Here is a 27,658-nt window from a genome sequence, read left to right as displayed (position 1 = left end):
GGCCCCAAGTGCTTTGTGTCAACCAGAAGTATCTGGTCTTACAAAGATTTATTCTCTTAGGGATTCATGGATTTTAGTGCTTAGAATTTGAAGGCATTGCAAATCTTTGCTATAGGACTCCCTTTAACCCCTTTGCTGCTGGTCCTTCTTGCATCTTCTGTGCTGTGGCAGAAGGTGACTGTTTTTCTTTGTTGTGCCGATGCTCCATAGGTAGAAACCAGGGTATCTGTGTTGGGGTTTCTGAAGCATAAAGTGGGAACAAGCCAAAAGAAAGACTTTTTCTTGTCCTGGGAAGGCAAGAGGGGAAATAATGAGGAAAAATAAAGGTGGTGTAGGGTGGTTTTCAGGATGATAGCTTAATATTTTTCCTTGCATAGTTGTGTACCTAAACATACGCTTGAAAAAAATTGTTGTTTTTCTACAAAAAAAGAAAAATATTAAGGAGGTGGAATTCCTTAAAGTATATTGTAATAAGAATATATATATATATATGTATATATATTTATATTTACCATGACCTTAAAATAATGTTTCCAAATCTAAATTTCTGTTCCTGAAAATGAATACTGCAGCTCAGTGTTACATATTAGCTGGACCCAGGCCTTTATTACATATTATGTATATTTAACCTATAGGGGATATCTGTAAGGTATGGGCATTTTGCTGTGACATTGGAAGACTTCTTTTCACTCTTTGCTTTGACTTCAGCAGATAAAAAGAATTTATTTGTTCACCATTTGTAAATCCTCAATAATTCACAACTTTACTTGTTTATTTAGAAACATATCTGTGTTGTTTAAGCAAAAAGAGAAGTCAACAGAACTAAGCGTGGTCAGTGGGTAGATCTTTGTTTCATTTTTTTGATGTTTACTTCTCCCCTTATTGCTTCTCTGGAAGTGACGTCACTTGTCAAAGAAAATTATTAATGCTGCGTTTCTCAGTAGTAGTATTAGGAACCTAAATTTCCTGTCATATGCTACTTTTTGCAAGAGAATCTGAGTAACTATACATTTTCATTCTTGCAAAAATTGTTTCTTATTTCACCCTGGGTGCAGAACTGGGACTGCAACTGACCTTCTGCCCTTCAGGGTGGTATACAAGTGGTGGGAAAGATTTACAAATATCCAATTGGAAGAGCTATAAATAACATGGTGCTACAGCTTCTTCCTTCCCCAGGATTATAATAGATACAACAACATGGCAATGATCTTGATCAGTTTTGGTCATCCCATGGACGAGCAAAGGATGAGATCATACAACAGAGCTTAGTGTTGCCTCTTCCCAAGAGGCTTTAATTTCTTCTTCTATCAACAATGGCCTGCTGCTGCAGTATCCCTCTGCTGAAGGGTGGCAATAGCAGCTTCCAAGGGCACAGTGCTACTTTTCCCTTCAGGGAAAGCAGTAACTCATTGTCTCTTACCCTGAGGCAAACTGGTGGTGACTGTTCGGAGCAGCCAATGCACAGGGCTTTCTAAAGACCTGTTGTTTGCACATTCCTGTTGCTCACCAGCTTAGGAGTGGAGGCAGGCTAGTTACAAACCACTGCCTCCTACACCCCTCCTGTCTGGTGGAAGAGGAAGAGGCTGCGGTGTTGCTGGAGGAAACTGCAGTACTGGAAAACAGTGTCAAATTTTATTGCTGCTCCTCTTGAGCTAAGCTTAGCTGAGCTCCCCTTGAACCTCTCCTGAAGTGACACCACAGCACCTGGATTTTTAAAAAGTTAGTGACACAGATTTAAAATAGAGAAAAAAAAGTGATTACTGGGATGGGGCATACACTTTTTTACAGAACTGCAGGGTCAAATTCAGCAGTGCTTCCTTGCTTGAAGTGCCTGCTTCAGAAGCTGTGGGATTTAACCGTGCTAACATTTTTTTTTTAGAGGCTCTATTTTAATACCTCTCTTATCAGCTTCTAGCTTGGATGGTCTACTTTGCCAAAACAAGTTCCCTGGACTCCTTTATTCCGTCACCAAAGGTTCTCAAGCTTGATTTTGAGAGAAAAAGTAGAGTCCTGTAAAAAGCAAAAAATTAGTTTGAACAGAAGGACCCAAAGCTAAGGAAGGTAAAGCTTGAAACACCATTACTGGAAAAACACCCATGAGGGGTTAAAAAAGTCATAGGTGAGAGAGCTGCAAAGTGTTTAATTGAGAAAAGGGCACCCTGCTTAGGAAGTCTCTCCTAAATACACACTGTGAAGTCCAACTCAGAGTTGCAGAGAGAGGCAGTGGCACATATGGAACTGAGGGGTGAACTAAGAGCCCAAACCTGCTATGCTCAAACCTAGCCTTTGCCTCTACCTCACTGCTGACTGTCAATTCACTTCATAGCTCATCCTAGGCCCATGTTACTATGCTTAGATCCAAGCCATATGCTTATCTACCCATCTGAGTAGATTCATTAAAGTTATGGTATTTGAAAATTCAGACTTTGGAGACTGATGATATTTCTAGCACTATCATTTCTGTATTGAATACTAGCTATATAAATGTATTAAAAATTCTGCAATTTTTAGAACCGATACACTCAGCTATCAAGACATCATTTGTAAAAGTGCTGTTAAGGCAAAGTGTTTTGTCTTTGATATTGTAGATCAGAAGAATCTTCAAGGAAAAGGGCTTATGACTAAAAGAGTAAACATTTTTTAAATTTTTTAATGCTGTTTCTGTCACTCATGGTTCTGTGGTTTCTTCAGAGTAGCTGTCTTTTCTGCATTTGCCACTGAGACCAATAAAAAGATGCTGATTAAAAGAAAACACATCGGAGGTCTTACTTGTCTGTTTGGGATTTATCCCAGGCTCTGTCTGTAATACAACACTGGCTGTGACCACAATGTCAAATCTGGCCTAGTCTCATCTTCCTGCACACGGATGCATGCTTGAGTACCACCCTGACCTTCACTGACAGCACCACTAGCACAAATGGGCCTTAAACTCAGCCATAGCCAGTCCTTAACATCACCTCGGCCAGACCCTCTCCTTTAAAAAAACTGACTTTTGAGGGCAGTTAGGTATACAAAATATACTGAGCCTTAGTATTATTATTGTAAATAGACCATCATGATAACATCTTTACAAAACAACCATAATTACAGGTGTGGCAGGCACACATTATTCTATGGAGAGAGAGAGAGGCATTCATGTCCTACATTCCCTGTTTGTGCATCTTTGCACATATGTACTTTCCAGCCTTTCCATCTGTGAATCAAAGCAAGATTGTACCCCCAAGTGAAGCCACTTGTGCAAAACATTGCATGTGCAGTGGAAGCTGAGATGAGGATCTGGTGGAAGCCCAGAGAAAGGACTTCACCAACCTCTGGAATATGAAGGTTAATTCAACTGGGCACGGCATCTAACCCTACGACGGTGAATGGCAGATAGGAATATCCAGTGTTTTTGGTCAGTAAATGCAGAACACAGCAGCAGCTCTCAGGTTCTCAGTACAACAGGCAATGAGACCACTGCAGAACCAACTGCTCTATGTAAAAATGGTGATACAGACCATCAGCTTATCAACACAGATTGAAGTGCAACAGAGTATGTACTACTAATGGCATGAAAACTGAGAAGGACAGAGAGCAATGACATGCCTTCCAGCAGTAAAAATAATAATAATAATAAAAAAAATACTCTGATGCTGTGTGTGACAACTATTTTCATTAGGTGCAGAGCCAAGAAAAAAAGGCATCATACTGAAAATAAAACAGGCAGTTTGAGGCTCATTATTGTGCCATTTGCCTGCACCTCTGTGTGGGCTGAGAATCCTTTCTGCCAGGTTTCTTGCTTTTTAAATATATCACAGACACACGCACAGACGAATTGTGAGGTATAGACCTGTCATGAGGCAGACTAATGTCAGCACTTCAGCCTCCTGGCTGTCAGCTCTGATTCGAAATAACCTTTTGTCTTGTTGTTCCAGCTACTAAATTACAGATCAAGCAAAAAATGTAATTATACCACAAAAGGCCACAGACAGCATCTTAAAATACACTGAACTGTAAGCCAAGCAACAACAATAATAAAAAGATAAACTAGTATTACCTGTGGTACATATCTAATCCAAAATGTTCCACAGTCCCACACGGATTATTATAGAACTGTTTACTACTTGCCAATCTCTGCTTTGCAGGGACAACCCCCATTTGTAGTATAATTTTGATACTGAAAGTCTTGTGAAAAATACATTCCCCTGTTGCAATAAATACTCTATTATAGTGGTACTGAATTTTGTTGTATCTGTTGTTGTTGTTGTTTTGTTTTATTTTGTTTTTCCTCCCTAAAATGCAGAACTTAGTGTTGAGCACTCATATATTTTGAAGTAGTATGAGGTTGGGAATATTGTGACTTGTTTTCTATGCACAAATTTAGCTGCTGAATTTATACAGAAAGAAAAAATATCCAAAGCTTATAAGAATATACTATTCTCTCAATTAGCTCTGTTTATATTATGTTGGATTGGAAGTGCTATCAAATATTGAATAGTCTTGTTTATTAAAATCTGATTATTGGACTATTAAATATTCTGTTACTTGTCCTCGATTCTTGTACATATCTATAAAAACATAACTACTCAAAATACTAAATTATTCTTAGCAACACCTGGCAAGATAAAAATAGGTGTTGTTATTACATGCAAACCTCCACAACTGTTAATCCAATCTACATGCAATCAGAAAGGCTGCCAATGGCTGAAATACTTAGCCTCCTCTTTCTTATTAATGTCATGATTCTTATCTTTATTCAAGAATTTGAAAAAGGCAATATAACAAGAAAGCATTAACATTTCAGTCACTGTCCCTTTATTTGCATTCTTCTACCTTAAACATAATTTGCAGAAGAATCAAATTCACTACCCTCATTTGTTTGCACCAAGGAGGGTGGTTCTGAATTTGAGAAGTTACAAACACTTATTACTCCATGGATAGTTATGGCACTGTCTGATAAGTACTCCATTCCCAAATTTTGCTCCAGGGATTCTTCTTGTGTTGCAGAAACTCTAGATACTAAATTGAACTAACTGGACTGATTTATTCCCATCAAAAAATTCTACTTAAAAGATACCGAGCAGGTAGATGTCTCAACTCCAGCAGTGCTCCACTGTGTGGTGCTTTAATCTCCCCTTTACTGTTATCTAGTGATATGCGTGTACCCAGATCTCCAGGTAACCTGGTCAGAGCAGTAGCCCATGCACTGTGAACTGTACTTTATTGATCTGGTGTGATGAACAAGCAGCCCAAAAACTGCTGTACAAGCTGCCCGTGCTGTGCCGGTTCAGTAGCCTGTCCCTCCACAACACGAAGGCAGATGTATCACATAGTACTTGTCCACATTTCTAGTTCCTCCCTCCCTCCCTCCCTTCCTTTCTTCCTTCCTTTTCCTTCCTTCCTTCCTTTCCTTCCTTTCCTTGCTTCCTCTTCCCTTTCCAGTTTGCAACATAAAAATTGGTGAGGAATAGGACAAGGGGAAGTACAGAAGCTTTTGTTTTTTCTTATGAAATTTAGCGTCTATAGTTGGATGGTACAGAGCTTATACACAGCTCACATGTGGAGAATGAACAAGCCACTGAATTGAGAGCTTATTCAAAAACCACACTTGCAAAAATTCCCTACACAAAGCCTCATATGGAAGTTATACAAATCCCACATTGCACGCAACGTCCCATAAGAAGCAAGTTATATCAAATTATGACTTGACTTTATTCAGTCTGGATTCTGCCAGCCCACAAAGAAACCACTATCCAGCCTTTTCCCTTAACTTCCCAGTACTTTGAGGTCTACAAGAAACCAAGTAATGTGAACAATGTCCTTGAAGATACACTCTCTTTATTCCAATCTCTGGCAGTATACCTCATTTTCATCCCTTCTGGAAGTGCCTTGAGCTTTGCCTGTAAATTCACTTGGCCTGACATATTCGACAATGCATTATAGCCCAGATGGATTTAGGAAACTGCACTGATTGAATTAATCAAATCAAAGGGAGGGGAAGAGGGGAATTAAAGGAAATTATTTTCCCCTACTTCCTAAAAAAATATAAATTAATAACACTAATTTATTTGAGGCAGTTGGAGTTGCCCAGGCCTCTCTCTACTTGTATTTTAAAACACAGCCTTGTAAATACATCCCAGCTGTGGTTAGGGACCTAGCCATTGTGTGCAGGGGGGCAGATGTCACTCCACAGTCCAAATGATGTGCTGGACTACTAGTATTTTCCTGCAAGCTGGGAAAATAACAGACATAGAAATCTTACAGAATATGGGTGTCAAAAGACTCTACTGAAAATGAATATATGTATAAATTCATTTCTGCAAAACAAACCTGAACAGATTCTCCTAATGCCAGAGCACAGATGCTCTGGGCACAATTTTCCATGTCCTAAGGCAAGCTACAGGACATTCAGCTTTTGCCCCACCGCATTTCTTGGCATCAAATAATGCCATAGCTACAGCCTGCTTTGTGTGGGTGAGGAGAGGACAGAAAAGGGATGGGGAATGGGACTTTTCTTTCCCTGTGAAGAGGACTGGCCTGTCTGGGGCACAGCCAATATCAGGCAGACTGACGGGAAAGGATTTGTCCCCCTAATCCTGCTCTCGTAGCAAGATCTATTTTCCAAACTTCTCAGCACTGGCAAAATGAACACACCCCAGTTCAGACCTACATATTTAGCTCCCTTCGTATACATCCCATCTTGTTTGTAAGAGCTAGGATTGAATATCTATAAATAGCTGTGCTGAATCAGAGGTCAATGCATGAGTTACAGCAGGGCAGACTGATGGAAGACAGCGTTGGTCTCAGACACCCAGCTGGTGATGGATGCAAGCTGGAGACCTACAATGCCCTTCCTTCCAGGGAAAGCTGCAACAACCTGTGCAAAAAGCACTGCAGCTAACTCCTGCACTCCTGAAGAAGTTCATCTTTACTCCAGGGCATCTGCAGCTACTCCAAAGGTTATTGCTGTATTCTTAAAATATTGAGAGGAAGAACAAAGAATTTTTAGAATAGACCTAGCAAATATGGTGTTTTTCAGAGGCTAAGTGTTCTGCCCCAGCAATGGCTGTGGTACTGGGGTTTCTCAAGGATGAACTGTGTGAAAAGGCATTTCTGAGAGCTTGCTGTGTTTATTCTCCCACAGATGGAGAAGCAGCAGCATATGGAAAACTGCAGCCTGGCTGACTTAACAGGTGCCACACAGACACAGAAGAAAGGCATATGTTCTGCCTTTGACTATTTTGCCCTAACCACAGGACATTATTACCTTAAAATACCAGCTCTGAGATAAAAAGCTGTTCTCTGCCTTTACATGAGGAGAAATACTAGGTTTCCTTCATATGATTTTTAAAAACATTAATTATTCCTACATTCATCCTTTCAGACAAGTAAAATAAGTAAGTCATGCCCAAACATGTTTACATTTTAACCCATCACTATTCATACAATTTCTCTTAGACTAGAGCCTTCTATAGGACCATTGTCATGTACATCTACACCGTATCACACTACATTTAATAATCTAAGCATTGATATACAGGTGACTTTTGCAGCTAAAGAATAACTTTGAGGCAGAAGTAAGCAATTACGTCTTTGTGTCTCATTTTTAAAAAACATGCTGAACGCCTGTTTAAAAAAGGCATGTGGCAGTCATGTTCCCAGGAAACTGCACCGAGGTATTCCTCCCATCACACCAGCACAAATGGGTGTCAGCTGTGGAAGATGCTGTAGTACGGTCTCTGGAAACTCTTAAGTAAATATGCCACCTAGTGTTTAATTGGGACAATTTCATTCATAAATCATCTTAATCGATTCCTCCAAAACTGTTCCCTTCAAGTCTATGTGGTGTAGAGTTTAGCAGAGATATCTTGAGGAGTCTTCTCCCTCGCTGCCTCCCCCCTCCAAAAAAACAAAAAGCCACTGTACAGCAGTCCTGTGAAAGAAGTATTTTCATCCCCTGGGACTGTTTAACTCCTGATAGACTCTGCCAAATGGCCAAACTCAGTTCCCAGCCCATCTTGCCCTTTGGAGAAGCCTGCTCCTCAGACTGCAGTGAGCAGTGCAGGCAGCACTGGGAGCTGACCTGGGGATCTGTCCCACTGCTAAGATCCCAAAAAAGCCTGATGGATGTACAAAAAGCTGACTTGCTCCACCGGCCAAATGGCACCTGGTCCAGCACATGAGCAGAGTGAGGGAAGCAGGGCTTGCTTTCTGCATCTCCCTGCCTACAGACACTGGGTAGAATCGTTTTGAGAAGCTGACGCACTGTTCCCAGCTAGTAGCTTGCTGGGGACAATATGTTACCACATCAATAGGTATTGTCTTAGATAGATGGATGAACCAGCAGAAATTCAAGGCTCTTGAAGTGTAACAACTACTATTTCTCTTGACATTTAGTAGATACAGAATTCCTCCTGAGGTTATGATAATGTTCTTCCTCCCCTCTAGCACCTGCTGAACAGTGGCACACATGGCTTAAAGGCACACAACCCTCTCAACTCTTGACAGAAGAGATACTCTATGTATGTATGGGGCTTGACCCCTTCTCATGCGCACAAAACATGCCAAATCATCTTCTTAAATTCTCTTGATGTTTCTGCCATGGACACTCATTATGTTTCTAGGGATTAGGTTTGTACACTGAGCGACATCACAGCACAAACCATCATGAGTTTTTGGTAATGTCTTGTTTACTCATTTTCCCAATCAATAAAAATCTTAAATGAAACTGCAGTCCCTGAAGTACTTCATCAGCTACCTCTCCCTAGTGTATCAAGTTGCTGCCTATCTAGACTCTGCTCGAAACTCTTCTACCTATTTTCAGTCCATGTGAGCACATTCATGCACCAACCAATTTGAATTAACGTCAAGAGTATGCTTTCAAGAGACATTGTACTACTTTGCTAAAAATCCAATTATTCTGCATCTGCTGCATTCTTTTCATTCAGTACTTTTGTAAATCTATCAAAAAGGCAATCAAGTCTAACTGGCTGTATTCATTCTTTATAACCCATGCTGACGACTGTGCATAGTCTCACTGTTCTACAGGGCTGAGAATACATTACAAAAAAGAGCCCATTGTTACAATTTGTACTTTTCACACCACAGTGTCTTCTTTTCCAAATATTAACAGCTATAAAAAGCTTGGGTCCCCGACCTTTGTCATCAAGCCTCAGCTGAGAAGACTTTGAATAGCGGGTCCTTTGCTGTGCCCATTTACTAGTTGCCATCCTGCCCACGCCTGCCAAATCTGCTGCTTTCCATTGCATGGTGGCTCCCGTGAGCTCCACCAGCCCTGTGGCTGACGCTGCAGCTACCTGATAGCTGCTGGCTCAGGCCAAGGCTAACCAGGCAGATCCCCCACTGGGTTCCCAGTATTCCCAGCTCTGGGGTGAGGGTGTGTGCTGCTAGGCTGTCTTCCTACGGTGTCAGCCCAGATGAAAGATAGGGTATCAGCTTGGCCTCTGCAACTGTCTTCACTCAAGTATGCACAGGGCTTAGTGGTGAGACCTCCTGCACCCCGGGCATAGAGGACGACACTCCTCTATGGGCCAACATAGAGGACTTGATGGCCTGGACATACACTTTGTATGCTCAGAAAGGCTAATATCTGGATGTGATGGGACAAGTGCCAAGCAGCATGTGGGGACAGGAAGCCAAAAGGCAGGCAAGACATTCCTTGGCTGAAGATCTGCAGACCATACAGGGTATGGAAGAGGAAGAGCTTAGCATATCTTGGCTAGTGTTAAGCATTTTGCTGGACATCACAATAGCAGTTACACTTAATTCCTTGCTAATGAAGTGGGAATTCAGAAGGCAAGGTGGAATATACCCTCCTCTGAGTGACACAGGGAAGAACCAAATCACTACGTTCCTTAGCTAGGTTTGTAAGAAGTGTTCATCTCGATAGGATGAATCAGAACCTAAATAACATTTTTTTTTTTTTTTTTCATGCACAGAAACCCACAGAGAAGTAAGACTAAAAGTTACCTTAGCAGGCTTTCCTCCTACCTCAGGTATCAGTGATACCTATGCCATTTCTCAAAGATATTTTCTAATGTGTTTCTATGCCATCAGATGAGGGTGATTTTGTTATCCCCTCAGGCACTCCATGACAGCATTTCAATGTCCTTTGATTTTTTCTCCCTTACTATCTAACCTGCAATGTTCATCACTGCATTTTAGGCCTGTCATCTCTTTTCATGTCCAGCATGAACACAGAGGACAAATTTATTGTTTTCCTTCGAATTAGTCAAAAAAATAAATGACCTAAACAAACAACAATATAACTAAAATACTTATTATATATATATAATAATAATAAATATCATTCACTATTTAAACATATCCCTTTCGACACGAATTCCAAATCCTCCACTAACAGAAATAAGTGTCTTTCTTACTGCTAAGAAGTTAAACTCTTGTTTTCCAAGATCAAATGTCTGCAGTTTACAGGCACCTATAAGAATTTATTGCCAATTCCTACACCCTGTTCCAAGATTCGTGTGAGATAATCAAGTATGGATTTTTACTTTAAAAATTGAATTTTATTTTCCAGTGACTAGACAAATGCATTGTTTGTACTGAAAGCTCCAACCCAGTCTCTATGTAAGCTTGTTTATACTAACTTAATACCATCAAACTATTTAAAGAGTATAAAAGTCAAGACAAAAAAAACACCTCATATAAACATTTTATTTGTAATATATCAAATAAGGCATGTTTTTATGCAACAAACATCCAGCTTTATGAAAATTACTAATTAGTTCATAATAGGAAAATACCCAAGAGGAAAAGATTAATTTATGTATTCAGCAGAGCCTAGCTGCAGATACAGTACTGCACTTGAAGAAATACAGAGCCAAATAGCATTTGCTTTAGCACGACTATAAAACACTTCTGATGCGTCTAATCATTTCTGGTACTAATCTGACATTCTCATTTGAGAAAATCTATCTGCAGTTGTAGATAGAATCTACACCTGGAGTTGTAGATTCAGGCATGAAGTTTTTGCATGGTTTCCACTAGGCTACCCTTACAAAATACTGCATAAGGAAATCCTTCAGCTGTAACAAACTTCATATTCACCTTTGCTACATATACTTTGTAGTGCCCTGAACTGCTCCAAGACCCAGTGAAATCATGAGGGTCTTCCCATTAATGTCACTAGCAATTGGATCAGATCATATCTGTCACATCATGCCATCTGTGTAAATTAGCATTGTCTAAAACTTACAAGCTCTCTTCAGGCATAATTGTATCACTGATTATGCTTAAGGCAAAAGTCATGAATCCTCAGCTGCTGGTATTAATGTAACAAATCACAGCAACCTAGAGAGACATTACCAGCTCAGAGAAGCAATGTAAGCAAACACTTTGCAATGGAATCTCTTGTTCTCTTGATTCCACCAATTTTCATTACTGTTAAAACGAGCCCAAATTATTCTTCTCAGAAAACCTTTCCTAATCAAGCAAAACATTAGGTATTAGTCTAGTTAGGTGTGCCACAAAGAAATGTTTGTTATCCTGTGCACAAATATAGATAGCCAGAGGGAAGGATTAGAAAAAGATATTTTCCATGATTGTATTTTGGTAGCTTTTATTTTTATCCCTTATATATTACCTATTTCATATTTATGATGCTTTAAAGAAAAAAAAGAAGCTGTAAAGAGGCACAATGAGACACACTGGAAAATACAAAAAGAATGCCAACATTAAAAGGCAAAAGAAAATCATTGAGCAGCTAAATTTTCTGGAAGATGGTGTTTGTCATTCCAAATATAAATCTGCTTACCGCCAGATCTACTGTATTTTTATAAACTACTCCTCACTGTAGTATAATACCAAGGAGTGTTCTTGGTTAAATCAATACTAAATGCTAACAGTTATTTAAAGAAGACAGTGGGGTATGTAGCTAAGTACTTGTGTCAGGGCATGCCACAGTTCAGTACGTACAGGGGGTATTGTGTGTACAGAATACTGCTGTTCAGGACAAGCCAGAGTGATTGATGAAAGGAATTAATTACTCCCAAAGACATTTTGACGTGTAAGCTTGTTGCTTGTAGATGCAAAAATGCCACATGCCTTTTATCACTGCATGTCTTACTGGAATCTGCAGATGAAGGCCATTTTCATGTGCAGGCTTTATGGTGCTGCTTATCAGCGTGGTGCCTGAACATCTTCTGCACAAAATCAGTACTGCCATGGAGAATCCCTTGTGAACTGTGTGGATGTGCATACAGGAGTGAGACCTTAACCCCTAATAAAAGAAGGTGGTGGTGGTGGTGGGGTGTTAATGTCCCTGTAGAAGTGAGCATTTTAATTTGCTCTCACTAAGCAATGTAAAACACACCAGCTCAAATTATCAGTGCGGTTCTAGCCCAGAGCCTGCATGAACAGATGTTTCTGCTCACTATCCCCTTAACCCCCTGATCTGCTGCCAGCACATTGCTGTACCCTGCAGCCCTCACCTGAAAGGAAATGCTCAACATCTGGGTAGACATCTCAGCAGAGAGTTAAATACTAGCTAGTAACCTGTAATGGGATCATTAGAGGTTTAGAGGAGCTGCAGAATGGAAAGAATAATGAATAAATGAAAGACTTAAAAGATTTCTTTATCACTGGCTAACAGCAGCACCTGGAGAAAATTCGGGGAAGAGACAAAAGATGGAGAAGTAGGATGAGGCTGAAAGGCCTTCAAAAAGGGACGTGGTGTGAATAAAAATGTAAAAGTGCAAATACTTATAAAAACTGAACCAAACCAGATTCTCTTAAAATTGGCTATCTCCTGCGCCATTTTGATGTAAGGAAAATTGTAGTGCCCCTAACAAAATTTAGTTTCATAACCAGATTACATCTACAATTAAAGGATGTTAGAAAACAGTCTTTCCTGGAAGTCCTGCAATTCATTCTGTGGGAAACTGTGTGTGAGCAGCATGACTAATGAGGACAGTAATACCAACTTCTACTTCTAGCAAAGTTATTCTTCCTTTTCTGTCACCTTTGCCTTAATAGCAATAGCTTTCTTATCTATCATTTGTGTGGGATTTTCTGCCGAAGAAATCTACAACCTTCCAGACTTCGTAATATGCTTATCTTTCCAGTTCCTTAGTTGTAGCCATGGTATTAACAATGGGCTTTGTCATTTGCACATAAATGCACGTAAAGTAAGGAGCTCTAGCACAACTGACTGGGAGGTCACCGTGCCAAGCAGCAATACGCAGTGGTCTGCACTGTCCTGCTGCTAAGCCAACTCTCCGCATGCACCTCTTTCTTGGTTGAGCTCAAAATGCTACATGATTCTTCCTAGGCTGTCATTGTTGCAGGCCTCTTGCTGCTCCTGGCATGCGTTCACAACCAGAAAGCAGAACAGGCACTCCAGACCCAGCTCCAAGCATGCTCATATTTCATGTGCAACTGGTATGCTTGAACTGACTGAGCCAGATCCTCCTTGGAGAGAATTCGACGGGAGCTCTGCCAGGATGCAAGTGAGTGGAGACCTGGCACTGACAAAACCTTCCTTATTTTTTACTGCGTTTACCAGTAGTTTGTCCTCTCTCAGACAGGTTAAGACCAACCCTTTTGCAAATACTTGCAGCTCAACTGCTGTCAAAGTTTTTCTTGTACTCCGGTGTTCCATTCTCATCTTTCTCCCCATGCTACCATAAATATTTGAGAAGCTACAAGACAACCCAAACTGATGAAATGCTCTTCTGTAACAGCAGACTGGAGAAAAAAAAAAAAAAAAAAAAAAAGAAAAAAAAGAGAGAGAGAAAGCCAGGATGGTTTATTTTCAACAACTGCTTTTACCTGCCTAGAACGGTCCCTAAACTCCAGCTGCATTTACTTTCATCATTTCAATTCTTTGAATATATTTTCCCAAATTTCACTTGCTGCTGTAGGATTAGAGAGAAATAATTTTTTTTCTCCTTGCCAGAGATATAAAGACGGCTGACGCAGTAATGGCAGCAGTTTCATGATAACATGATATATGGTAGTGATAAACGCTTCAGAAATGACGTATTTTGCTGAGTGACTATGGCAATTTTTTCTCTCCTACACAAGGATTAATTGCTCGCAGCGAGTCATACTTCTACCTCCATAGCACGAGGTCCTTATCTGCCCTAAACCTTCCACTATGCGTTGGTTTTCCCCAAGTATGGCGTTCCACAAATGGAGCACGAAGCAGGGGATCACAGCCCGCCCAAGCCAAAGTCACAGCCCTAACCAGACAACAAACAGTGCTCAAATGTACATTACACAAAAATCTGTTTCCCTATCCAAAATCCCTTTTAAAGTTGGACCATGTTAAAAGGACAATCGCCTGCACTGCTAAGGAAATATTTGCAGCATGCTCTTCTCCTGCAACACTTTATTCCCCAAAGTCTTTGTGGCTCCTTTTAGATTAAAGATCTTTCAAACAATTCAGACTAAAATGTGGAGTCTGTATCTATGAATTTAGTACCTCTTCAAAATTAGACAGAAATAACTTTTGGATGAGACATCAGCATTAGGTATCTTAAAGCAAACATTTTATTTGGCCTATTACAAAAGATGTTGGGTAAAAAAGCAGGAACAACAACAGCTTAATCCAGCCCTCATATCACACCTCCCTTTTGGAATGGGCATGACTCCACTAATTACAACCTCCAAGAAATTGTAATTATGGGAACAGACAGATACCCCAGGCAGCACCAAGACATTTCATTCAAATGCGTGCTTCCCCTGCCAGCCCGTGCCTTGGTGACAACCTTCCCCCGACCTACCCAAAGGGGAGCCGCAGCTCCGCAATGACTGAGACATTTAGTAATTTCTGCTGTCAACATGGGACACGACGGAAGGGACTGATTCCCAGCACGGTGTAACAAATCTGCTAAGGAGATGAATGCCTTCAGCTGCAGTTTCACACTCTGGAATTGGTTTCAGTATAAAACAAAATTTCACTTGTAAAAAGCCTAATCTGTAACAGAAGCACTGATGCTTAACCTCAGAGTGCTAAATTCTCTTGTTCCTTTTGAGAAATAATGCAAGTTTCTGTCCTGCGTGTAAGGCTTACCCCCCATCATTTATGAAATATTCAAAATACTCCAGGCAGCACTTTCAAATAAACCAGTTCAATTACTGAAAAATTACCTTTTACCTGTTCAAGTAGCCAGAGAAAGTACAGCTTACAAAGAATTCAATTATGTTTTCACACATGCAACAAATAAGTTACTCTGCAGAAATATGTCAGACCGAATATTCATTGAATACACATCATGAATATACATTTAATTCTAGTAGTATGAGTTTTATTGGAGTAGTTGCAGGCAAAGGCTTTGATCTAGGGGCAAAGCACACCCTTTGTTTGAAATGTACAACACATGACAACCACAAGCAAAAATCTGATACTAATACCTCTGAACTACCACTTTCTCGGTTTTATTTCTGTATGTTAGAAGACATTAAAATTTGTATGAGAACGAGAATTAGATTCCCTTTAGCTTCCTTTGTCTCTTTGAACTATTACTGACAAACACTCAGTATTTCAATGATGTATTCAATCTGAGGTTACTGTGAGGAAGAAAGGGGAATGACAGTCTCTGCATCTCTGCCTGCTCTCCAAACCTCTCCTGAGCTTCTCCTAGGAACATATAAAGCCAAAGCAAACATGGTAGGAACTGTAAAGACTTCTGTAACTTTCTTTCAGCTGCTAATAATTCACCTAAAGTAGCATTTTCTCACATTGATTTGCATGAGATGATGGAAAACTACAGGTAACAGTGAAGAAGAGCCTTGGGATTCTTAACTTATCAGTGCTGAGGCCCTAGCTGATGTGGCGTGTGAGCACACCACCTTGCTTACTTAGCCCTGCTCCTCTTGTAGCTGTGATGGCTCCTACTCCTCTTGGCAAGGAAAGTGTGTTAGAAACAGCTGCTATTTCTCCTTCTGCTGCTTTCCCTCAGTGGGAGGAAGGCAGAGACAGTTGCCAGCAATGCAATGGCTTAGCTGAAGCCAGCTATTTTTACATGAATGCAGGCTTGCAGGCTGCCACTGCTTGACTGTTCAAAAATCTAGATAAGTGCTTGTAGGATAAGGACCTGAGGCACTGCCATTTGCACCACAAATCACCTCCGAGGTAACTAATACTTTAAACATTTTAATTTCATTCAGCTGAAGTACAGATGAAAAGACCTAATCCAACCACTAATGAGATCCAGAGCTGTATTTCCACTATAATCAACAGTGGAAGCTACATCAGGTCCAAAAGTGGTATTTTTGAGCACAGGTACCCAGAAATAGGGATGGAGCTTTCTAGTCACTGTAAACCGTTATTATTATCATTATTATTATTTTTGAGTTGTTATCAGATGAAAGTCTCACCCTGTCCTTTGTGCTGCATTTCCACTCACATGAGGAAGACTGGGTATAAAATCTGGCTGAAAATTCACCTTAAAACTCAGTTACTTCTAATCTGGAACAGTTTTCTAGAGTCACCTACTGTGTAGCTGCATAAAACCCTATGTCAGCAAAAAGGAGGTGGTGAAAGAGAGAGGGAAGGGGCTCTTTCATAACAGCTAGCACATTGTTGTTTTAGAAGTGTTTTTTCAGTACTTACCCCAAACTGCCTAGCCAGAAAAACAACATCCTACTCCCAGAAAAAAAAACAAAAAACAAAAAACAAAACACACCACATAATCAGTTATGAAATACAAGCTACTAAAACTTCCCTCTGAAGTCTTTGAGAGCAATGCAGTACGTAAAAGACCATTAGTCCTCAACTGCAAAAACTGTAAATAAAACTAGGAAAATATTGAAATTTTGAATACCTTTGCTTTTGTTTTTCTTTGTTCAAAAATTTCCTGGAGAACATAGCATGACTGTCAATGATCAAAATTGTTTTATTATGCTACAGTCATTTAACAGTCAAAATTCAATTTCTTGTGCCTGTTACAGCATTAACAAACAACCAGTGTCCAAATGCAGGAGTCAACCAAACAAATTGGAAACCTTTCTCTGTGTAGCATCCAGTCCCCTAGCAAATTGTAATGCCATCAAATCTAAAACATACTGTCCATTCTCCAAAGGAGAGATGGGATGAGATTTCCCTGAGGCAGTATACCTTTCTTTAAAAATGTCATTATTAATGGAATTAATTTCTTACAGGGGATGAATAGGTTTACATGCCAGGTCAGTTACTGGAGCAATTGCTACCACTGCGAAATCCAACCCAGTATATCATCAGTCAGTGCCGATACATGAACCCAACAGATAATAACTATGCTAGAAATGTCCTAGAGTGACGAGGATACACACACAGATACATATTAAAAACAAAAAACTTTTTTTTTTCCTCAATATTAATATATGACAGCGAATTCCTCCCTTGATTCCCAAATACAACCCATCTCTAGTTCCCAGCTAGCTAGCCAGCACACAGAACACCAAAATCATCAGTTATACAGGAGGAATACATTCACAAATGTCAACTAGTTAATTCACCATGAACATCTGCCTCCAAAAAAGTTTTGTTTGAGAGTTCTTACTGCCCTGCCACATAGGCAATGAAAATATCCATGTCTTGTGGATACAAGACTATTTCTCATATGTAAAAGAACTTCTAATTTTACATCTTCAGCTGGACGTTAACTGCATGAGATTCCCAATATATCATTATATAAGTAAATCCTAGTCCATACAATGCTATGGAATATGAGCGCATGAGAGAAGGATATCAAAGAAAGCCCACTTCAAATGAGGAAAGTGAGAGGAGGAGGAAGACACATGACACCCCAATTTCAGACCCACAAACCAAGGCCTTGGCAGAAGAGAGGAGCTTTGCACTGTGAATGGAAAGATAACAAACTTGAGCTATGGTGAACGGTCGATGGGAACCAGGTTCATAATCAGAGACCTACTGTGGAATACGCTCGAGTATACATGGATGAAGAAATGTAACTTGTGAACAATTTCAGTTGCAGTTAGCCAGTATATATATATGCATATACATTTATATACACAATGAAAACATTTGCATTTGTTACTTGTTAGAAAGCTTTCATCATAGGCTCCAGTCAAATATTAGTTGGGAGCCAAGATCACATTAACAGGATATAAACATTTCAGTGGGATAGTAATACTTGATGACGTATATAAAAATATATATTAAATTGTCTTTAGATAAAAGACTTTCTTTTACATTTGATAGAATGACTGACTGCCAAAATGTTAAACTGAATACATACCTTTTCAACTGGGGTATTTTCTTCACTTGTTACACTTGCTTTTCTTGATTCGTTTTTTGTTCTGCTCAACCTCCGGGACACTTTCTCTCTAAGCAAAGTGGCGTATCCAATGTGTTCATAGATGGGGTTGGTCGTCATTTTGGAAATATACTCTGAAGCCTTTGTTTCTATATACAATGTTATCAAGCCATCTGTTACCAGATCATGGATTGATTCAAATCTTTTCTCCCCAACGAAATGCTTCCCATCATAGAACAACCTGTAGTTTAAGGTCTGATTGCCAAATCTGCATGTACCAGAAATAAAAAAAAAGAAAAAAAGGAGGGAGAGAAGAAAGGGAAAAGTGTGAGAAAGAATTCACTCTGGCAAAACACACAGGAGGTAATTTTGATGACGAGTGTATGTATCTACATTGCATATGGAATATGCACATGATGCAACTGCGTCATTGTGGTATCCCAACCGAAATTCACACTTGAAATTAATTACATCACATGGAGTGGGCTACAGACCTGAGGCCAATTTGTCTGCAACAAGCCATGTGACGCACACATAAATGGTTTAATTTAAATCCTAAAGGGACTACCACAGCAAATGGAAAGGCATCTTGTCACTGACATGACCTTACACCGGGATGCATAATTGTGTTAAGGGCTGTTCCATCCTGAAATGTTTCTGAGGTGCAGAAACTGGAAAATCTTAATTGCCATGGGTCATCACTCATTGAAGAGAGGTGGACACCTCTAACAAACAACTTAAAACCCCTGGGGTCTGAACCACCCTCTGACAGGAAGGCAGGGAGACTGAGCTCCTAAATCACGGGCACAATTAGATGCCTCATGTTCTGTGGGGTAATGCTAGCCCTATTTATGGTAGCCCTATTTATGGTAGGTGCAAGCTATGTTTTTAAAAAAAAAAAAATGGATTAAAAAGCAAAGTGATATAGTAGCACATTCTGCTACAACACCAAGGTGGAATCCTACTCCTGACTAAAGGATTTAAAGATATGACATTAGGTTGAATGGTCCTTATATTGCATCAAATGTGCATATTTCTGCATACTTTGTCGTGCATTCAAATCAAACTGTTTAAGTCTCTTACTTTTTACCCACATTTTTCATATGAATTTCCAATTTATAATCAAATTCAGTTTTTGAGTCTACAAATAATTTTCCCAATGGACTTAGAAATCATGCTGCTGTGTCAAAACAGCAGGGAATTTGCCATAATCCCCATCCTTTTGTAGATCTTTTTATTCTTTATTTTGAAATGTCTTTGAAAAACCCTAAAAAATCACATTTGTTCTCTTTCAGCTGACAAAAGTTGCTTTTAATTTACAACACTTTGTAATTGGCATGACTCACCAGCTTTTCCAGCTCTACCATCTGCACATCGATATGAACTCTGAGGAAGATGTCAGCACCATATCACTTGGGATAACTCCCTAGAGCATCTTTGCTACTCTGGCTTACCGTCAGGAGGGTGAAAATGGAAGAGTTTTATGTTGTGCATGTCCCACAGAAAGAATAATGCTGTAAGCATTGTAACACACTGCTAAGGAGTTTGTTTTGTCAACCCCCCAGCAAGTACTGAGTGCACCCTCAGCAAGTTTGCCAATGACACACAGCTGTGTGGAGAAGTTGACATGCTGGAGGGGAGGGACACCATCCAGAGGGACCTGGACAGGCTTCAGAGGTGGGTCTTTGTGAACCTTACGAGGCTCAACAAGGCCAAGTGCAGAGTCCTGCACCTGGGTCAGGGCAATCCCAAGCACAAACAATGGCTGGGAGCAGAATGGATGGAAGCAGCCCTGAGGTGAGGTGAGGTGAGCCCTGAGCAGCAGAACCTGGGGGTGTTGGTTGACGAGAAGCTCAGTACGAGCCATCAATGAGTGCTTGCAGCCCAGAAAGCCACCCATATCCTGGCTTGCATCAAAAGAAGCATGACCAGCATGGCAATGGAGGTGATTCTCCCCCTCTGCTCTGCTCTCATGAGACTCCACCTGGAATGCTTGTAGTGGGTCTGGCTGGGATGTTAACTTTCCCTGCAGCAGCCCATACAGTGCTGTAGTTCAGCTCTTGGGCCCCTGATATAAGAAGGACATGGATGAGCGAGCCCAGAGGAGGGCCACAAAGATAGATCAAGGGGCTGGAGCACCTCTCCTACAAAGACGGGCTGGAGGATTTGGGGATGTTCAGTCTGGAGAAGAAAAGGCTCTGGGGAAACCTTCCAGTGGCATTCCAGTACCTAAGGGGGGTCTACAGGACAGCTGGAGAGGGACTCTTTGTCAAGAGGTGTAGTATTAGGATGAAGGGGAATGGCTTTAAAAAGAAGAGGGAAAATTTAGATTAGATATTAGGAAGAAATTCTTTACTCTGATGGCTGTGAGGCACCAGAACAGGGTGCCCAGAGAAGCTGTGGATGCCCCATTCTTGGAAGTGTTCAAGGCCAGGCTAGATGGGGCTTTGGGCGACCTGGTCTAGTGGTAGGTGTCTCTGTCCACGGAAGGGGGGCTGGAACTAGGTGATCCTTAAGGCCCCTTCCAAACCAAACCATTCTAGGATTCTATGATTCTAAAACATAATAGGGTATCTGGTCCTTTTCCTACTAACTCATAGCAGCTTTAAGATTGTCATGCAGGCAGGCTTTGAATGGTACAGCTACACCAAGAGCAGCTGTATTTTCAAGGAAAGTCACCTGTGAAAGGCAGTGAGGTTGTAGCTTGGGATCTCCCTGAATTTTTGAGGTGAGTAGCAGTGTCCTCCACCTTTGAGCAAAAGCATCCCATGGTTCACACTGTATTTCTCCAGCAAGCCTGAATTCCACTTAGGAGAAGAAAATTCAATTCTGGTATACTGCCTTTGACAGCTGGTCAGCTGCTGGACTTGAGGATTTTCTAGAGTCTGATTCTTTAAATATCACCTATTGTTGCTGGTGTTTGTGTAAAACACATCACAGAGTTTGGAGAATAACCTGTCTGTGTCCCCTGCCAGGACATTCCCCCTTCTGTCCTCACCTCCAGCTCATACAATTTTCAAGGAGAAGCTCCATGTTTATCTCACTGCAACACTCAACTCTAGGTAACAAAAATGTTGAAAAAGAATAGTCTGTTTCTGAAAAGGAATTTCCTAGACAAGTGCTAAAGCACAGACTGAATAATAGCAGTGCTGCGATTGTCAGACTGCTGACAAGAGGGTGCAAAACCAACCTGACACCATGAAGTGTCCAGTGGACATGGACACAGACATTACTCAAAAGGGACTGACACAAAACCTCCTGCATTAAATACATTTACAATTGAACTATAAACCTCTATTAAAACAGCATTTACCTGAGAGCAAGTGTATAGCAGCCGGGTTGCCGCTGGCTTTCTCTAAGAATGTATGCTCCTTCTACGCCAGCAAGTATCTCATCTGCTTGCTCCCGAGAAATGATGCCATGAAACCTAAGGAAAGACATTGCCGTGACTTTCAAAACAATTCAACCAGAAATGCATCCCCTTCTACCCAAGAAACCATTGGAAAACTGAAATCATGCAACAGGACACAACACTGTCTCACACCTTTGTGATAATTTGAACCTCAAACCGATCCCTTCTGCCAATGCAAGGACAGGGCAAGTGAAGAAGGAAGAGCAAAGAACAGTTTGGTGTCCCCCAGAGATCTTTTTCCATAAATACCCCATCTTTTCACAACTTTTCTCCTCTACTAATCTATGTTTCCCTTCTAGAGGCTTTATGACAGAATAGAAAATTGGGCAATAATGGTATCATTTTTATTGAAAATGGAGATGACAAAATTAAAATAAGAGGTCATTCCTATTACTGGTTTGCTTTAGGTCTTATATTAACATTGCTTACCTAATTTTGTAGCTGAAACTGAGCAGAAAAATGGCAACAATTACTCAAAATTCTATTCTGTACATATTGAAGTAGAAGAAGATATAGAATATCGTTGAGAACAATTCTGTTTTCTTTATTTCAGTTCCTCATTCAGTGTTGGAAAAAAGCAAAACAGTCTTTTGCCATTGCTATTTTAAGAAAGAAAGAGGCCCTAGGATGCCCAATTAAACTTACAATAATCAATAATCTTTCCTTAAGTAGAAATGTAGGCTTTACAGCAGTTCAAGTCTTAACTTCTACACACATTTTGTTGGCTGATAATTCTCTGAGGGTCTCCTCAGAGGTTTTCAAAGTTTCTATTTTTGATGCTGTCTCTGAAAAATGGCACTAAGACGTACTGGCCTTAAGCACTTTATCTTTCCTGACAATACATATGAAGTGGCATGTTTCTAATACTGCCTCTGGCATGGTAGTGAAAGAGAAGAAAAACACTCTGGATGTAAATGCAATTGTTCTGTTCTCTTAAGTTGTCTTTTCACAACTAATAAATGTTGGAAATACTAGGTTTAGGTGATCTTTCCATAGTGACTTTATACTAAAATATATGTAAACTGATTCATATTTTCTGTACTGGTAGGGACACAGTCATATTCTGCCACATCCAAATTAAAACAAGCATCCCCTAGATGAAATAATTTAAGCAGGTCTTTACCAGTAAACTCATGGCAATTCATATGCCTAGTTAAAAATAATGAGCACAGGCTATTTGTTGCCAGAAGCTCATTATGAAATAAAGCGGGTTTTAGGTAAGATATTAGTAAGAGAGCTCTCCTGGTGCTCAGTATAAGAAACCACTGGGACAGGATATTGAAGCACCTGTGAAATTTCTTTAACCGCGTATAGTAAGTATTAGGTAGTCCACGCTTTCTTGTAGATGTTTTTGGTATATTTATGCAAGGGCATAAACCAGCTGTACATTGTATGAGATCGCCTGAACTCATTCTCCTGACTCTGACAGCAGCAGACAATAAATGCTTACAGAAAGAGTGCAGGAAACAGTGAAATACTTTCACTTCTCATCCCTGTCTGTCCATCACTGCTTCAGCCAGAAGTTGTGTCTGATCAGCTGTGACCTTACCCTTCATGAATCGGAGAACCTCACTTGGAAACCCTTCAATATTGCTATGCTTTTGGCATCCACAGCATCCTGTGCAATGAGCATGAGAGGGACACCTTGAATGTCCCTCTCCTGGACATCCACTGAGGAAGGCCTGTTTATTTTCCTCATATGGCAGGTGCTGCTGCCCATCACTTTGCTCTGCCTTTCATTTCTTCTATATGTTCTCTAAAAAGGAGGGAGGAGGAATGGGGAGAGAGGAACCAGAACAACCTGCAATACTTAAAATGCAGCCACCCCATGGATTTATACAGCAATATATATATATTTTTATTTTCTGTTTCTTTCCCTAGAAATTCCTGACTCTCTTTCCAAGCACTACTGAATACTGAGTCAATTACTTGTCAGCTGTTCTGAAATCTTCTTTCTGAGTGGCAATAACTGATGTGATCTCACAAAGGTGATTTCTTGCAATTCCTGCCAACTCCACAAACCTACAGCATGCCAAAAGGCTGGAAGCTGCCTCGGTAAAAGACTGTGGTAATAGTTTTAAAAGCCTGCCTGAGACAGCGTGATGGGTTACTTAGCTGGGTACTTACTATCTTTGGCTCAGTTGTACTTTGGTGGCTAGATCTGAATTCCCAATTGTTTAAGATAACATTAAAAAATGAAACTACAGTAATTAGGGGCAAGCTGCTGGCTCTTGAGCTTTTTGATAGTAGGAAAGGATCATTAAACACAGATTATGTGTCTGGGATGGAAGAAAAATAGAACACAGGATCTAAGCAATTTCTCCAGCAATAAGGGGTTAAGCCTCAGCAGTAAAGGCCAAATGCCAGCTCTGCAAATGGTGTGTAACCAGGAGATCTGGGTGCCTGCTGCAGTGGCTTTTCTGTTCAGCTCTACCTGCTCAGAGCTCCTTGCCAGTGCTGAATCCAGCCCCTTTTAACCTACTCATAGGCAAGAAAACTGCTGAGCACAAAGGAATTGTACTTTAGTGATTCTTTTATCTGTCTTAGAATAGAAATGTACCAACTCTCAGGGTATTTTGGACCTTGTGACTTTACCAGGGAGAATAGCATTTTGACACACAGCAGCATACATGCATACTTCCATAACCAGGTCTGGGTGTTAGGGTGGAGAAAGCACAGGAACATACTTCAAAAGGCAGGGACAGTGACAAAATGCTTCTCTCGTCCCCAGCCCAATGCAGGACCACAGGTAGATTAAAGTGACAACCAAAATAAAAGGAAAAAAACACTTTTTGTTTGTTTTCCTTCCCAAACTGTCCTAAGAGAAGCAACACAAACACGCAGCCTGCAATAGTGGCACAGTCCACTGTGATCAGAAGTACTGGACAGTAACATCCCTAAAATATTAGGCATTCACGGTATTTAGCTTTCAGCTGAAGTAAAAGGCAAAATGAGATATTTTGAAAATATTTTTTCAGAACTCCATTGTGGTGGTGTTTTTTATTCGTGTGTTTGCTTGCTTTTAATTCTAGCACTACAACTTTCAGATACAGCTAACAGATACGTAAAAGAGAAAGATACTTACTCTCTTCCATAATACTTTGGTCTGTTTTCCACCTAAATTTTGAAAGAAAAGAAAAAATATTTTAAACACACTTGGTTTTAAATAAGAAACATAAACTGTGCTTCGTTATGAGTACTACTGCACCCATCTAAGTGTTGAAATTCTGCAGATTCAAAACTGTGACTGGAACATGACAACACAGAAAAGCAGAAAAATGAAACAAGAAGAGGTGTTTGTATTGATGTATTTCTGCAGAGAATAGCATGTATCAATGGTGAAAAAAACCTATGGAACTACACATAATTCCATAAAATTGATCAAATGGATAAAGGATAGTTTACTGTATTTTTTGCCACTCTACCATTTATTTAATAAAATAAGACTGTTTTTTTTACACATCCTTTATCTTCCTAAAAACATTTTTTGCCTATATATGGCAACCAACCAAAGATAAAAAACAAAACAAAACAAAAATTATCCAAACTATCCTTGGGAAAAACTAGGTTTTTGGATTTAGACGTAGTCTTAAATTCCTGCAAGTCTCAAGAACTTGAGGGCCTGATCCAAAGTATACCAAAGTCACTGGAAGGACTCCCAATTATTTTAAAGAGCTTGGAACCAAGTTCTAGGAATGTAATGTTTTTATACAGAAACTTGGGATGGTCTGACACTTTGATTCATTTCTCAAGCACCAATTTACTCAAGCATTTTTGGTAAATTCTAAAAAAAAACAAGGTCCCCAGCTTCATAATCCCTTATTTCTTCTATAGCCTCTGTCTTCAGTTTGCCTTGATTGTTAAATTTCCTATTTGGTCTAAACAGTTGCAGCTTCTGCATACAACCAACCCATGGACAACCACACCGTGGCTTTCTGGATGAAGACTTACATTGCTGTGTTTGCTGTCATTGCCAAATAACCTTCTTGATGAACTGCATACACCGCTGAGGCGAGCTCTAACTTACTGAATGCAGCAAAGATGCTAAGTGAGGATATTTCCAAGAAATTCATAGCTCCTGGAGAGGGCTGACAGGTAAATCAAGGAGCAGGACTACAACCTGCGTCTCTGTGTCTTGGCAGAGGCCGGCGGGGAGGCCGGCAGCTGTGCAGCAGGAGGAGGAGGATGCCAGCAGGGGGCACGTCTTCCCCAGCTTTCACACAGGGGCTGGGGCACTGGTACCTTACCATGTGCAGAAATCGATTCAATTAGTACGTAATTTATTGCTACGTATTAATTTTCAGATTTTAAGCGATTCAGATATATGCATTTATTCGAGTGTTGTAATAAGGAGATGATTTTTCCTCTCCAGTCTCCCTTCAGCTTAACAATAGTGTCATCTACCCAGCTGTAACTTCAGCCAGCATTGTCATGCGTAAGTGCAGCAGGACTCAATAAAAGATACATGTATATATAAAGTCTCCCAATTATTAAAATAATTTGAGTGCATACCTGAGTAAATCTGCCCACGTAAATGGGATTACTCCTTCATACGTAGTGACACACACATGAAAAGAAATTGTGGTTTCAGGACTATTTTATTACTTAGGATAAAACCAATGAATTTGAATTTTCACCACTTTATCTCGCTAGAATCATAGAATCAATAAGGACCTTTGTTCTTGTTTTGATTAAATCTCATTATTTCACTCATAAAAAACTTTAAATTGATGAACGCCTTTTACTTCTCAATAACAAATGCATAAATGTCACTTTTTTGATTCAAACATCTATACACCTTGCACTAAATTGAAGCAGCCGCCTTTGTACCCTGCAGTCACTAAGGCTCCAATACCGTGCAAAATGAACTAAAGTCTGTACAAGATAATGAGAATCTTCAATGGAAGTCCTATGGGAGTTCAATCAAGTCCTTACTGGGCTTCTTTTCTAGCTCGGCATTTCTTTCCTAGCACAGCACTAACAATAGCAGTATCAAACGCTTGAAACTCCTGCCCAAGAATAATACCTTGATGCAAACATTTTGGAGCTCTAAGGGGCAGGAATAAAAGGAAAAAGCAAACGCAGAAGAGAAGAGAGAGCAAAATCAGAGGAATTGCCAGTTCCTACAGGTGCTGTGTTTCTGTGTGCATATACAGCAATGCAGAAATGACAGCATATGAATTCAATTTCTTTTTTTAAACTTTCCTAGCTCACTTTTCATATGAACATTGGAAATTTGAAAGGAGTGTTAAGGTTTCATGTAAAAGTCATCTGCATCACACAGAAATTATAAGAGATTAGAGAGGTCTTTGTTAAAAGTGTCACTATTTAAACCAGCCTAGTCATACTCCTGAATACTGCCATATTTTCACTAGTAAAAGAACTCAAGAAAAAAAAGCTGTTTTACCTCAGGTAGAGGATGTTGTTGATATGTTCATCCTGAGTAGCTTGACCTGACCTTATTATCTTGGACCTGTCATCCTTATTAGACCTTTGTGACCCTCCAAAGTATATATTTAGTTGGGAACTTAATTAAAAAATGGGTATCAGAAGCTGAGTTAGGTGTACATGAGGCTGCCACATGTAATCCTCTCCATGATGGGAAAAAACGCCACACAATGCATTGAAAATGTTGACAAGGAACAAGCAGAGGAACTTTCATTGCCACAGTAAGCCAAATAAAACCTTCACAGCACATAAGGTAAAGTGTGACTTTCATTTGGATTCGGAATCTGCTTCTTTTTAAAAATACATTTGCTTTGATTCTGTACACAGAGTAAACCCCACCACTTTCCATCTACCTCAGAAATACAAATAGATGAGTTAGCAGTACTAGCACCAACCTTCAAAATTGCCTGTAAGCACAAGTTCCCCCACAAATATAAAAAAATATGTAGTAACAGTTTAAAGCATTCTGGAAATACCTCCCTGAGGAAATAGAGGTACATTCTGAATCCCTCTCACAACTCCATTTATGCAAAAATCCAGATTTGTCTGTGCCATTTTTGTCATTTAACAAGCAACT

General features: G+C 40.1%; 1 protein-coding gene across 1 annotated transcript in view; it reads right to left on the bottom strand.

Moving 5' to 3' along the window:
* The window catches only part of CHN2 (chimerin 2), a 163,254-nt gene that overhangs the window by 49,031 nt on the left and 86,565 nt on the right, over positions 1 to 27,658 (bottom strand). Inside the window, exons 4-6 of the mRNA XM_084282987.1 lie at positions 24,719 to 24,750; positions 21,535 to 21,648; positions 18,204 to 18,489 (exon numbers count right to left, since the gene is read on the bottom strand). Coding sequence (XP_084139113.1) covers positions 18,204 to 18,489; positions 21,535 to 21,648; positions 24,719 to 24,750 — 432 coding nt within the window. The remainder of the gene's footprint in view (positions 1 to 18,203; positions 18,490 to 21,534; positions 21,649 to 24,718; positions 24,751 to 27,658) is intronic.

This window comes from Netta rufina, assembly GCF_964035555.1.
Source record: "Netta rufina genome assembly, chromosome: 2".
Lineage (NCBI taxonomy): Eukaryota > Metazoa > Chordata > Aves > Anseriformes > Anatidae > Netta > Netta rufina.
This window is presented reverse-complemented; position numbering and strand designations above follow the sequence as displayed.